Source organism: Enoplosus armatus, chromosome 8 (genome assembly GCF_043641665.1).
Source record: "Enoplosus armatus isolate fEnoArm2 chromosome 8, fEnoArm2.hap1, whole genome shotgun sequence".
Taxonomy (NCBI): Eukaryota; Metazoa; Chordata; class Actinopteri; order Centrarchiformes; family Enoplosidae; genus Enoplosus; species Enoplosus armatus.
The window spans coordinates 10,831,892-10,845,585 of NC_092187.1; the positions used below are offsets into that span (position 1 = coordinate 10,831,892).

Genomic DNA, 13,694 nt, shown 5'->3' on the forward strand with positions numbered 1-13,694 from the left:
CATCGACTAATTACATGGTTTCTTTATATTTACAAAATCTTTAAAAAGCAATTTATTTCTCTACACATATGACTTCTCAAATATCCTCATGCACTAAAAGAAGAAAAAAAAAGGAGAAAAAAAAAGATCTACTTGTTAAAAGCATTATTTTGTTTCACTGTGGACTAAAAGTCAAGAAAACTCAAGTCAAAGCTACACGTGAGTTTAGCGGCAAACAAATTTTAAAAGCAATTATGCAAAGAATATACATTAGGAAGAAAAAAAATTCCTTTACGTCTGAGAGAAAACCAAAAAAAGTGCAGGGTTGGCTTCCTCACACAGTTCAAAACAAATGTAGGCCAAGTTTTCCTGGGAATTAAAATATAATAAATAAAAAAATAAACAGTAAAAATCAGCAATCCGGTGATGACTACACTACACTGAGTACCACCACTAAGATAACAACAGGAAAGCCTTGACCATATATACGCTGAAGGGATCTTTTTTTTTGTTTTAGTTTTTTTACATCATGGCTCCTTAGACATGACACTGTCGGGGGTGGGAGTGTGTGTGGAGCAGTGAGTATGAGGATCTGAGTGAGGTGGTGATGTGTGTGTGAGAGAGCTTGTGTTGTTACGGGTGTCTGTGTGTGTGTGTGTGTGTTGTTCTAGTAGGTAAGGGTGGAGTCGTCCCACTCCAGCTGCTGCTGTCTGCTGGCCCCCTGCTGGTCCTCCGGCTCCCCGCCCTCCTCGTCCTCGCTGCTCTCTGACTCAGCGCTCGTGATGTCATCTTCCTCCTCTCCGTCCTCGCTCTCCTCCTCCTCTTCCTCCTCCTCCTCACTGCTGTGCTGGTCCTCGTACGTCTGCGTTAGAGGGACAGAGGGAGAGAGAGAGAGAGAGTAGGGTTGGTGGTGAAGAGACAAGAATGTATGTTTAAAGACTAAAAGTGCTCCTGGATGTGTTACAGCTTCATCAGATTTTAAACCTATACAATCTTAGTGTTAAGTAACACGCACATCTTAACATCCTGCTGCAAATGTTTCTGAGATAAGACGTTGTTTAAGGTTTTATTGTGAATGAAATTCCTGAGCCTTCAAACGTGCAGTGGTCAGAGACACGCCTTTTACCTCACAGTGCAAAAATAAATTAGATATATATAGTTATAATATCCCTAAATATCAAAAAGAAAACATATGAGTTTGGTCTCACTTAATGCAAAACAGTGGAACACAATCCATTGCGTAGTTTGGTGTACGTGACTCTGCATACATTTGTCTCCATTATGACATAAACTGATATCAGAAAATATCTACAATATTAATATTGTTGTAATTATTTAAACCGTACAGTGCAGTTATAATAGTATGCTCTGGGGCCACTTAAATTTTAACTTCAATACTGGTAAATCATGTAACAAGATGACAGTGAACTACACACAGCACACTCATGTTAACCAACCGACTGGTTTGTGACGAGGACAAAAGAAACAAAAGATCGAACGCTGAATTCAGCTTTTCTGACGCTGTTCAGGAGACAGTTTGTATTTCACTTCTCATCATTTACTGTGGCCGAACAAGTGCTCATTCCCCATGCCAGAATTTAATTTGGACCACATTTATTTTGCTGACTAGGGATGCGATGCTCTTTTCTACTGCAACCCATGATGTGATTTAGGCTGACAGTCGCATTTCCCTTAAGCAGCTGTAAACACTGCAGCAGCATGACTTTAAACTAAAACATTGCAGTTTAAGAGCAACTTAACACCCCCTGAAAATCTTCTGTTCAGTGACCTCCAGTGGTTTAACTTCTCACCTTCCTACAGTGATGTACAGGTGTACTCCAGGACACTGTGACATCACTGTTGGGTGTGGTTACAGGTGCACACTTTTGACCACACCCAGTCAGAGGTGAGACAGGCCCGAAACTTTCAACTAGACAGGGAAGCAAAACACTGCCTTTCAACCCAGTGTTAAGTTAAGTAAGTTAAGTTAAGATGCTAGTTGCTCAGCTATTGTGACTGGCTATCAGCACAGTAAAAATTATAAATTAGTTTCAAGACCACAATAACTCAAACGGGCATGAATCCACTGTATAAATACTTATATCCTGCCTACAAGTTGACACATTTATTAGATAATTTCACTTTGGAGTTTTGGGAGACAAAAATAATTGTGCTGCTTTCTTGGCTGGGGCGCCACATAATGCTCTAAATCTCCAAGAAAACAACTGATATATCAATATTTAGATTATTTATAGTTTATATATGATTCTTTTATTCTAATTAGGAAGGCTACACTCCATAGATATCTACAACAAAGTCTCTCCCTCATCCCCACAGGGCTGTCAATCACGAGAGCTCAGACGAATCTAGGCCACAGTCACAACATCACCCAGAGAGCATTAGCAGGTGAAAATCTGTCTAGGCCGCAAACAGCATTTTGTTGAGAAGCGAAATTGTGTTCGACAGCTTTTCACTGGCTAATCACCAGAAAAATGTTTACTAATTTTGCCTCGCTGCAAACACACTGTGTGCTCTTACCTCCATGGGGTTGACGGTGATGGTGAGGGCCGAGTCGTCCCAGTCCATCTCGTTCTCCTTGCCGTTCTCCTGGTCTCTCATGGTGCGCTGGTGTGCAGCTCGGATGCGGAAGACGCCCAGGATGATCATGAACACCAGGAAGCTAACGCACACCACGATGACGATGGTGGCAGCGCTGGGAACCACTGCGAGGAAGCAAACACGCAAACAAATACAAAATGACAGGTTAGACATAAAGCATGTTCAACTTGCACATGGGCACATAAAACCCCTGTTACAGCTTTATGTGGGGAGACACAGCGTCCACATCTGTCTGTGAGGACATTTCAAGGGCTTTAGTTTCATGGTGTGCCAGCACTGATGTTAATGGCATCTTAGTAAACTGCAGATGAATGCTTTGGGCGGCTCTAGGTGTGTGTGTGTGCGTCTTTCTTTAAATAGCTTTGCCAGTCTCCTGCCAACCTGCTCCACTTTGCCCCATATTAGCAGGAGAGGGCCTCTCTCTTGTGCAGTGGCAGGCTTAGCGAGCCTGACAGCCCGGAGGATTACTGAAGCCGGGAAATAAAAGGTTGTGCTCAGACCACCGCCTGTGCAGATGTCACAGACAGCACTCAAGTGTAATCCCAAACTTGTGCCATTAAAAAATAAATAAATACGGGCAAACAACCAATGTTTCATACACGCCCTACTTCTGGTTAATAGACTGTAATCCATCCCTAGCAATGCTTGTCATACCAGAGGCCATCTTTTCTACAGCAACCGCAATTAAGCAGATAACTGGTTTGATTATGACATTTGGTATTAATGTATTCTTTAAACATGTTCTTTGTTTTTGTGTGGTTAACATGGTCAACATGGTCATGGTCAAAAGTGGACACAGTCTTGATTTGTGTGACGCAAAGTGCTGCAGTACCTGAGGCCTGGTGAGCATTGACCAGGTTGTGACCAGACAGATCCACTGAGGCGTGATGCACGGGGTTAATGAAGTTGGGCTGCACCATGGCATTGTTAGCATGCTCCGCAGGATTGGCTGTGTGGATTACATTCACCTAGAGAGAATAAAAACCAGAAACACACATGGTACACGGTCACAAAATGTTGTCAACAGATCTCCATTGTAGATGTAGCTCAAGTATTGTGAGGGGAAACAAGAGTGCTTCAGTAACATTATGGCACTACTTGCACTCCTCTGTCGTGAATGCGTCAATGTTGCTCAGTCATACCTCAACCTTGAAGTCATTGCTGATGTAGCGGCCGTTGAGTTCGGAGCAGACCAGTTTGAATTTCCTGTCAAAGAGAGCCTCAGTGTGCCAGTTCTTGTAACGGATAAGATGCAGGACCTGCTCATAGTTGGCCATGGTGTTCACACCTGAAACACAGAGAGGGGAGCTTGTGTCACAATGAAATCTGACCAGCAGTCACCAGAAAGTGTCGGAAAAGCTCTCCATATTACAGGAAAACTGTAATGTTGTAGAATGGCATGTTCTTATCTTATTTAAGATGATTTAAACCCAGAGAGACAGAGATAGATTTGGTAACTCTGACTTTAAATCAGTCAAAAACATATATATGACTACATGTTTGTTTACATGTGAGAACTCTGTATTAAACACATTGCTAAGAATTGACTTCTTATGTAAAGCAGTTATTTCCTATAAGGGTTCATTCTTTCAAATCTCTACAACCAGAAACCACTGCTGCATGCTAGTTCGGTCAGCTATGCGGTCTGTACCGGTGATGACGAGGCCCAGGTTGGAGGAACTCATCTCCAGGCCGTGCTGCTGCAGCTGGGACATGTCCACCTCCAGGCTCTCATGCTCCCCGTCCAGCTCGTCTCCCACCACAGTCACTTCACACGTGTCCAGGTTGTGCATGATCTCTTCTGACACCACTGTCTCTTGCACTGAAGGAACGACAGAGAAAAAGGATTTAGAATGAGTTGTAGGGCTCTCCACACGTTTAGGATTGTCTACTGGGTCCGCAATGTTGTTGTTAGTGTTCTTTCTGAACTGTTAAATAAGTACTCCACTGATTGGAGTAGTAGCATTGCACTCCAATCAAAATTGATGCATCACAACCGGAGATATCATCCGTTATATTTCATGCATTCTACTTCCTTGTAAAAACCTGCCGCCTGCAATACCCACAATGCAGTTCAACTGCTGACAGTTGGGTCGGAGATTTGGATGTATTATGCTAGTAGCAGCTAATGTAGCCTCAAGCAAAAATGACGATCTGGTCTGGCAAGCTCACTTCTTTCCAACTCCACACCCCCGACTTTTTCCATTTTCAAATTTGTAGTCTTCAGTCCCACCCAACATTGCCTCAAGTCAACATCACAGTACTGCTCAAGACCTGTAAACACACTTTGATGTGTAAAATTGGTGGAGTTCCCCTTTAACAAGCTAGCACCAGAAATGTATACAAGAGGAGAAACTGCAAACACACTGTTCTGTTCTGTAGAACAATTCAAATATCTTCCTGTTCATGTGAAATTAATTGGCTACACTTCACAAATACAAAGACTTGTTGATGGGTTGGGTGACTGAATAAAGGTGAGTAAGCATCCTAGATAACACAATGTGGAACACCACAGTTTGATCATTAGAAATGCTGGGAAATAGTACAGCCCAACTTTCACTGTAAGTACAACAGGTAGGCTTAGTTACCGTTATTGTACCACACACATACACAAGCACACATCAGTGACAGCTGTTCATCATGAACTACTGCAGGTTGACCACAGTGTTGTTAACAGCAACTATGTTCCATGTTTAGTGTTAAAAAGCAGTTTATGTTTAATAATATATCCTCCCTTAGTGTTATCTCTTTTTTTAAGAACAGAGTTGTGGAAAACAGCTCAGGAACACGTAGATAATAAAAAGATATTTTAATTAATGATTTTATTTTGACTATGTTCTCATAGCCCAGCTGAGGCAGCCTGTCTTCTCCGTTTTGCTTATGAAACAAATTAATATTTCATGCACACACAGCTTGGACCTTTTGACTCTGTGGAAGCTCCTATTAAGTGATTCTTAATCATGTTCTCTGACATCTCATTTGTTGGTTGTGGAAGGTGGGGCAAGGTAATGCAGGTAATAGCAACAGATCTCTGTAAGCCCCTTTGTCCCATATGGCATGTTGTTCACCGCAGGACATCGTATCCCCCTGTATCTGTGTCATCCTCAGTGCACGTCTATTGTCCCTCTTCGTCTTAGCTCATATACAAGCCTAACAGATGGCACGGCTGGTCACTGACCCCTCCCATAAAGCAGTAAACAACTTATCTCTTTTCTCTCTCCCTCCCTCCCTCCCTCCCTCTCTCTCGCTCTGCCTGTCCAATCCCTTCGGCCTCCAGGCATAATCCTCATCGACACCAGCTACTGTACATCTACACAGCTATCAGCTGTACATTCACTGCGCCTGTCAACCCATTCAGGTAATTCAACCAAGGTAACGGATGTGGCATCATTCTGTATCGCCCTGCCTCAGGAGGCACAAAAGTAAGATTACATATGCGGCGGTGTTAAAGTAGAAATTCAGTTTACATAACTCAGAGGATGAGCAGACTGTTAAGTGTTAATCCACTGAAAAAGGGGTTAGAAATATCTATAACATTATCTGGGGTTAATGTCGAGGTCATTTGTGCATTTCTCTTACCTGTAGGGTCATCATCAGCTCCCTCTGCCGCTTCAGACTCAGTGTCGGCCTCCACTTCGCGGGTGATGGTGCTCACGATGCGTAGCTCAGGGAACAGCGTCACGCCTTCCTGGCTCTCAAACTCGGCAGCGCTGCGGGCAAAGTGGTCAATGCCGCTCAGGCTGATCTTGGGCTCTTCGGGCTGCAGCACCATCACATAACCTTCGGTATCTGGCACCGTGACGCAGGACTCCTCGTTGAAGCATCTGGGGGAAGATTTAACTTTGAATACCTGGGAAACTGGGTCTGGTGCATTTTGAATGTGCCCTGCTTCCATAATCTAATGTATGTCTGTTTGAGGCGTGGTGATAGAGAAAGACAAAAGACTGTTACAGCTTCTTAACAAACATGATAAATGAAAATAAATGAAGGACTTCAACAATGATGTGTAAGAAATTCAGGGGTGAACACCTACATTTGTACCACCTTCAAAGTATCTCTAAATCTGTGAAGTAGTAAAATTAGTCAGATAGGAAGGGCTGAGGAACAATCTCCCAATCTATTTTTATGATTTATACAGTTTTATGTGTTCCCACTACCATGCTCTTTTCCAGGAAGGAAAGGGACATAAAAACATTCTTGTTTTGTACTCCTAAACAGGTGTACTATAATGTGGAGAATAAGCTTACAAGGTAAAGAAAAAGAGTCACTTTTCATTTCAGTGTGACTTCAACTCCACATATAAAAAGCTTATTACCGTTCTTCCTCTACATTTATTTAGATGTAATTGCACCAAGTGCTGGAAAGTTGCCCTCACAGGTAGAAACTCACGGTATGAGGAAAATTCATCATTTGGTCTAATTGCTCAGTCCACTCAATAAAAACACAGTGTTGATGCATATTTTTGCATAATGCAAATTAGAACAAACGTTAAACTGCAACACTAACTGGGTCTGATCTTAGAGAAGGCTCAGCAGAAACCTGAGACTTAATATATTCCTTTCATACACCAACAAATGTACTGCTGTTCACATTTCAGTCTCATCGTTATTATAAAAATTCTACATCAAAGAGAACTCGAAAAACAAAATACAGTTCTTCTGCCTCTGTCATTCTCCAACCCCAAAACCTTTCATGTTTACTCTCTTTGTTATGGAAATTCGGTAAAACTATTGGCCTGTATTTTACCTCACCAAACCCTCCTAACATTTAAAGTAGAAAGACGAACCCTCTCTGAATGTCTATTAGGCAGAAGGAACCTGTTTCACAAACGTTGGGCTGCTGCTGACTGACAGATGAGGTGACATGACGGCGGCTGAGCAGAGAAGATGAAAACAACTGGTGAAGTATTATTGGCTTCTGCTGCTTACTTGACGGTGGTGGAGATGCGAAGGTGCCTGATGCCGGGCGTCGGGAACTGGCGGGAGTTCAAGTAGGAGATGTGCTGCATGACCTTGTCAAAGGCATCAATGTCGTCGCCCTCAACGGTCAGAGAGGACTGGTTGGGGTTGAACTCCACCTGAGAGAGGAAATCAAGGTGACAGGCTGTGTGATTCCAGGCAAGATTATCTATTAATGCCATGCTTACAGCCAAAAATGTGTTAATGTGCTGTCAGACTGATACTACGCTATTAAATAATAAAACATGTGACCAGCTAGTTTAAGCCGTTTAACATGAGTCACATACGAAGCACTGTCAATGTTATCCATACAGCTGAAATGATCCATTTTTGGCTGATATACATCACACATCACATTATTTTTTCTTATAACTTATAATATTTGGAACCATGAGTTAGACCGTATACTCAGGTCCAGGCTGACTTTGGTTTTGGAGTGTGTTTTGTGTCTCTGAAACGCTTGGCCCTCCTCACCTTGACAGCTGAAGCTACCTCCTCAGGCAGCTGCACGTCCAGTCCTTCCTTGCAGGTGTACAAACAGTCGATCACCTTCTTGTTCTCCAGCTTGCCCGAGCGGATCATCAGCCCCGCTAGGTTCCCCCGGAAAAACTGAGCCATTCGAGCATTTCCACCTGTGTACGCCAGGATGGAGATGAGGAGGAGAACACAGTTACACGCATAAGTTACTCAAGTGTACATTCCACAGACTTCACCTTTTCTGGGCTGGAGATTCAAGCATGCCGTCAAAATGTGCAAAGCTGGCGTTCATGCAAGTTAGTATGTGTGCCCTTACAAGGCCTGAGGCCCAGTGAGCGAGACAGGAGAATGATGGATGATCTTAAACACGCCTGAGACACATGCAATATCTGCATTAACAGAATTAACTGTTGCCTTGCTTTGGAAAAATAAAAGAAACTCAAAGAAGGGATTATCTAAGATAATGGTGAAATGAATCCTCTTATTTTCACAAAATAAGGGAACCATATTGAGGACTGCAAAATGCTCAAAATACACAAACATGATCTGAAATTTGGAGCCTTGAAATTTCAATAGAACTGAGTATTTCACTAGTGCTGTGAGGTGAATGACTGGTGAAACAATCGTGTCTTCCTGCTAAACCATAATGCAGCAGTCTGCACTACTGCAGAGTCAGAGACAAACCTGGACCTCCACATATCAAGGTCCAACAGTCATCCAGTGATGTGTGTGTGTGTGCTGCTGTAGCTTTGTTATCTGATATGGAGGAGTTACTGCTTCTGACCCAAAGGTCATGTTCTGAAAGAAGAGCCTGCACGGCCAAAATTCTGCAGCCAGAGTTTTGCGCTCATTATGTGTCTATTTCTGTTCTGCTTGTGTCAAAAACAACTTCCCGGCTGCTGCAGTGAGAAGAGCATATAAATGGAGAATTAAGGAAACACAAAAAATAATGCAGGCAGCATTAAAAAAAGAAATCCATACTACATCATGCTCCAAACGGTTATGACAAAAGAAATATTTCTGCATCTAGAATGTATAAGAGTCATTCTAGCCAAAATGGTATGAGGATGCAGTTAGCATGGTGGAACATGGTGTGGACGCATGGACATATCTGAGGAGTAAGGGAAAGACTTGAGCAACCTGAGGTGGGCTCAGAGACTGACTCAGTGTCATTGTCATGTGCTGAGTTGTCTGTAAAGGACAGAAACAAGAGAGCAGGGAGAGACAGGGAGGAAGGTTGAGGATCTGCAGTAGAGATTCAGATGCAAAGTCACAGTGCATCATTTCAGAATCTAAGAAAGAGTTAAAATAAAATTACATGCACCCTACATTTTTACAAAAGCTCGAATCAACAAATAGATAATAAAAGATTATCAGGCAGCATTAGAGCATCTTTTTACTATTTTAGCCACCAAAAAAAGCAAAATGTTATAGAAACATTTGAATGACTTAAGAGAGATTCACGTCTGTATTTACAATGTGCTTCAGACTTATTTATACATTTTGTCACAAAAGAGAATTACGGCTCATTTCATTTTTACAGCATTCCTCTAAATCAATCTACTGTCGGGTTTACCTTGCCAGCAGGCACCAATGGTGAGCTGAGTTTCGATCTTGGAGGAGTGCAGCGGGTAGTCCTCTGTAACCAGGAAGGGCTCGAATGTAGTTCCATCCACAAACAGAGACACAGTGGGAAACTCCACATTCAGCACGTAGTGATGCCACTCTTTGTCACACACCTGTGAAGATCACAACAGAGGGAACGAAAGGCTGAAATTTGGGACTGTGAAAGTTACAAAGTACACGGTAACTAACTTCATTCTTGGTTAAATATCACATGTCACAGGTTTGGTAGTAGAAGCAGCTGACCTGGTCGAGTTTCCAGTGAAACTCAGCTGGTTTGTAGTTCTCTGCCTCTGATGGATCCTGGCGGAGGAGAAGGATCAGCCTGCAGTTGTGGACGTAGAGCGAGTAGTGGTGTCGGTTCATCTCTGCAGTAGAGAAAATGAGAGGGGAGAGCAAGATATGAAACTGCAACTCTAAAATTCAAATGTAAATGTGTAACTGGATATGTGAATATGTTAATCAACTGCCCCGATACAAGACTGAAAAGAAGACATTTACTGGTATTAGTGTTTTTTAAATTCAACTGCTTGAACAGAGGCCATGAGAGGATAAAAGGCAACTACCACACAATAACTTAAAAGAGAAAAATCTTGTGTAGCCTATGGCATTACTGTATTATTTTTTTACAACTGATGACTACACAAAAGAGGGGAGTAAATTACTTATAAACACTGTAAGATACAAGCACAAGCCTGTAGCCATGCACCTAATGATTATATCTCTGGACAATTTCCTCCATGGAACATCTTGTTCTTATAATTTACAAACATGCAGGAAAGATCATTTTGAAACCAGTTCCACAACCTATTCCTATTAACAAATGTACACCAAACAAAACACCAACTGGCTATTAATCCTTAAAAAGATTCAAAGATTTACAAAGCTTTCCTCAATATGTATCTATAGGCTTAGTCTATCTGTCATCTTCATGCACTACAATTAGAGAGCATCAGGTCTAGATTATTTAAGTGGATTGTGAAGTTATCGTCTCTTAACAGACCTCCAAGGCTGCGTCTACAACAACAACAACAGGCCATCCTTTTAGGAAAATAGTAACATGTTGTGTTTTGGAAATAGGATTATGGATATTGCCCTGATTATAATTTGGAAAAATTACAGTTTATTATCCATACTAAGGGACAGCATGCTTCCCCGCCTTGGGTGAAACTAAACACATTGCTAAAGCAGAATTAACTGGAGTCTAGTACGAGACATTTAATCAATTACCCAACCAACAGGAAGTCAATTCGATTTTCATTTTGCAAAATGAATTAATCATGTTCATGTAAAAACCAACCATTTGCTGGACCCAGCATCACAAACATTAAAATGTATCTGCCTGCGTTTTTAACAGTAATACTTTCAGTTATTATAAGTGAATGGTCAGACATTTTAAGACATCCTGGTGACTAATGATGTGCATTTAAGCGAACAACAGATTCATCTGATAGTGAACATAACTGTTTCAACCCTTCTGTGGTCACATTGGTGGTCCAAAGTAATGTAATGTCCATGCCTCACAGTTTTAGTGTTAAACATGTAGTTTCAGCATTAAGAACTAAAGACTAAAACTGAAGAAGTGAACTGAATGTGAGACGTTTCTGTGCCGAATGGAGGTCATGACTGGTGCTGAGATCATGGGTGTGGGAGCTTCCTGTCCAGGGCACAGCCGTTCTGATGTAATCCTTCTTATATAAGCAGCCGGACAGAAGCTGATGAGCTGCCTCTCACTGGCCATGACAGAGACTTTACAGTCAATAAGATCAAGGAGCTTGTGACCACACGCAAAAATGTACAACTAGTGACAAAAATGGAAAGGTCAGCGAGCACTCAGCAGAGGTGAGAAAGAAACTATAAAAGGAAGCGTGTTTCCATTAATAAAGGATTATCTTATCTTATCTTATGTGTTAGCCAGCCTGTCGAACACCAACACTGATTATTAGTTTTTATTAGAGGCATATTTTCAGGTACCATATGTGCCGCAATAATGAATATGCCACTCAGACACCAAAAGAGCTACACGCAGGTTTTGACTCTTTCAGGAGACAGATATTTTAATGTAATGCAGGGTGCTGAAATTTTCAGATAATGACTGCATGTCTGTTAATGTTATATTCAATTAGAAGCTCAGAGTTTGACTTACAACTGAAAAATAAAAAGTGTGTTTCTGAACAGTACATGCCTTTTGTCCAATAATAATCCAACCCTTTAATAACATCAGAAACATGACAATGAACTAAAACAATTTTCAGTTGATGTAGCTGTCATGTAGTCACATTCTTAGCATTCGAAGACCTGCCAATCAATGCTGGAGTGATAGCATTTATTATTTATTTACGTTTATTGTGTGTTTTTATAGTTGACTACCTGCAAACCAATTTCACCTCATAGACCAATGAAACTAAAAGTCTGGAGCTTTGACACAGTCCACGTGCAGCTAAAATCTTTATTTTAGACAACTTTTTCAACCACTCTTCTCCTGGGACGTTACCTGTCTTGTCAGAGTTGCAGAGGATGGTCTCCTTCTCATGGGCCCCGGGGCCATGTCTCATCCACACAGAGATGGTGAAGGGCTCCTTCAGGCTGGTGCTCACCATGCCGTCAGGAACCTTGATGGCCTGGGTGCCATTGAACTCAAACACCTGGTCACTGTCGTGCCCATTGTCGGTGGGCAGCCCTACTGTCCAGTTCGCAGAGCTGCTGGGTGCAGGCAGGAGCTCCACGGTGCCGGAGCTGGCTCCTAAAAAAACAATCAAACACAACAAGGGGAAACATATTGGGCACTTGGATTTATCAAAAGAGAAAATGATTCCAATGATGCACTACTGACAGTAACCATTTCCAGTGGAGCAGTTACGTACCACACAGCTTGTGCAGCGACTTCTCAGAGTAGGTGTCACGGTCGCAGCCCTTCCCAATATGGTTGGTTTCCAGTTCAATATTGGCTTGGATGGACGTGATTGGCTCATCACAGGTCTCCAAGTGCATGCTGGGGAAAAGGGCCAGGCTACCTGTGCCAGGCTCATATTCAATCCTCTTATTAAAGCCTGAAAGACGAAGAGAGTGAGGGGAAAGAATGAAAAGATGTCTTTCAGCATAGCACAGATAACATGTGAGCAGTCAATACAGGGGCTGTCAATAGCAATTACTCATTAAGAAGGACTTCAGTTCTTTCAAACATGATAAAAAGCCTTGTGGCTTAAATAACCATTTTAACAATGGCAGCCTGTGTGGACTGTGCGTCGGTGGATTGCTTTTGTTCAACACAGAGACACACCTAAACAGTGATGTTGGCGAGCTACAGCGAGTAGAAGAGAGCTTTGATACCTTGCCAGCTGGGTTTGCAGGTGGGCTTGACGCTGATCTTGACCAGAACGTCCTCGGAGGCACGGTTCTTTCCACAGTCGTAGGCGGTCACAGTCAGCTTGTACATGCGCTCTTTGCCATAGCTCAGTTTCTCCGTGTTCTTGATGAAGCCTAAGCAAAGCAAGAAAAAAAAAAACAGTGTGCCAGGGCCCCTCTTTGTTTAATTTCAAAGCTGCAGCTGTGCTTGGACATTTATAAAAAATCTTTTGAGCTGCACACCAAAACAATATATTTCAAAATATTAAAAAGAGCTGCCAGATAGAAATGTGATTCACCATCAAGCTGAACTAAAATCATATTACACTGAGTGGCATCTCTTTGGGACACATCGTAATAATTTGACTTACATCTTTTTCCTTGAGATGCTATACTGAGAGTTCATTAAGCTAATGTGTATAGTCTGATTAGTATGCAAGTGATTAAAAGAAAGTGGTGGAATTTGCATTTTGTGCAGCTCCCATCTCAGGTCCTTTTTTTTTCTCCACCTCAAACACTAATTAACTGTCACAGTTGAGCACCTTCCCCAACATTATGTATCCTCGCACGGGTTGTTCTCCTCACATTATTGCCTGTCCGTATTTCCCTTTTCATCAGAGCCAGGCGACGTATCAGCTGAGCCTGGATATCTGTTGTCTTTTCTTTTTTTTTACTGGATCTTTAATTTTGTTA

The 13,694-nt window shown here is 42.1% G+C and overlaps 1 protein-coding gene across 2 annotated transcripts in view; it reads right to left on the bottom strand.

Annotated features, from left to right (window-relative positions):
- Nucleotides 1-646: 646 nt before the first annotated feature.
- clstn1 (calsyntenin 1) overlaps nt 647-13,694 on the bottom strand; it is a 33,817-nt gene continuing 20,769 nt past the window's right edge. Inside the window, exons 6-19 of one of the 2 annotated variants that reach the window (XM_070910234.1) lie at nt 12,987-13,136; nt 12,521-12,706; nt 12,151-12,399; nt 9,903-10,024; nt 9,610-9,772; nt 9,174-9,224; nt 8,031-8,188; nt 7,527-7,675; nt 6,178-6,422; nt 4,250-4,420; nt 3,741-3,886; nt 3,431-3,566; nt 2,518-2,702; nt 647-841 (exon numbers count right to left, since the gene is read on the bottom strand). In XM_070910234.1, coding sequence (XP_070766335.1) covers nt 647-841; nt 2,518-2,702; nt 3,431-3,566; nt 3,741-3,886; nt 4,250-4,420; nt 6,178-6,422; nt 7,527-7,675; nt 8,031-8,188; nt 9,174-9,224; nt 9,610-9,772; nt 9,903-10,024; nt 12,151-12,399; nt 12,521-12,706; nt 12,987-13,136 — 2,306 coding nt within the window. The remainder of the gene's footprint in view (nt 842-2,517; nt 2,703-3,430; nt 3,567-3,740; nt 3,887-4,249; nt 4,421-6,177; nt 6,423-7,526; nt 7,676-8,030; nt 8,189-9,173; nt 9,225-9,609; nt 9,773-9,902; nt 10,025-12,150; nt 12,400-12,520; nt 12,707-12,986; nt 13,137-13,694) is intronic. The other variant, XM_070910236.1, reaches the window with a different exon arrangement.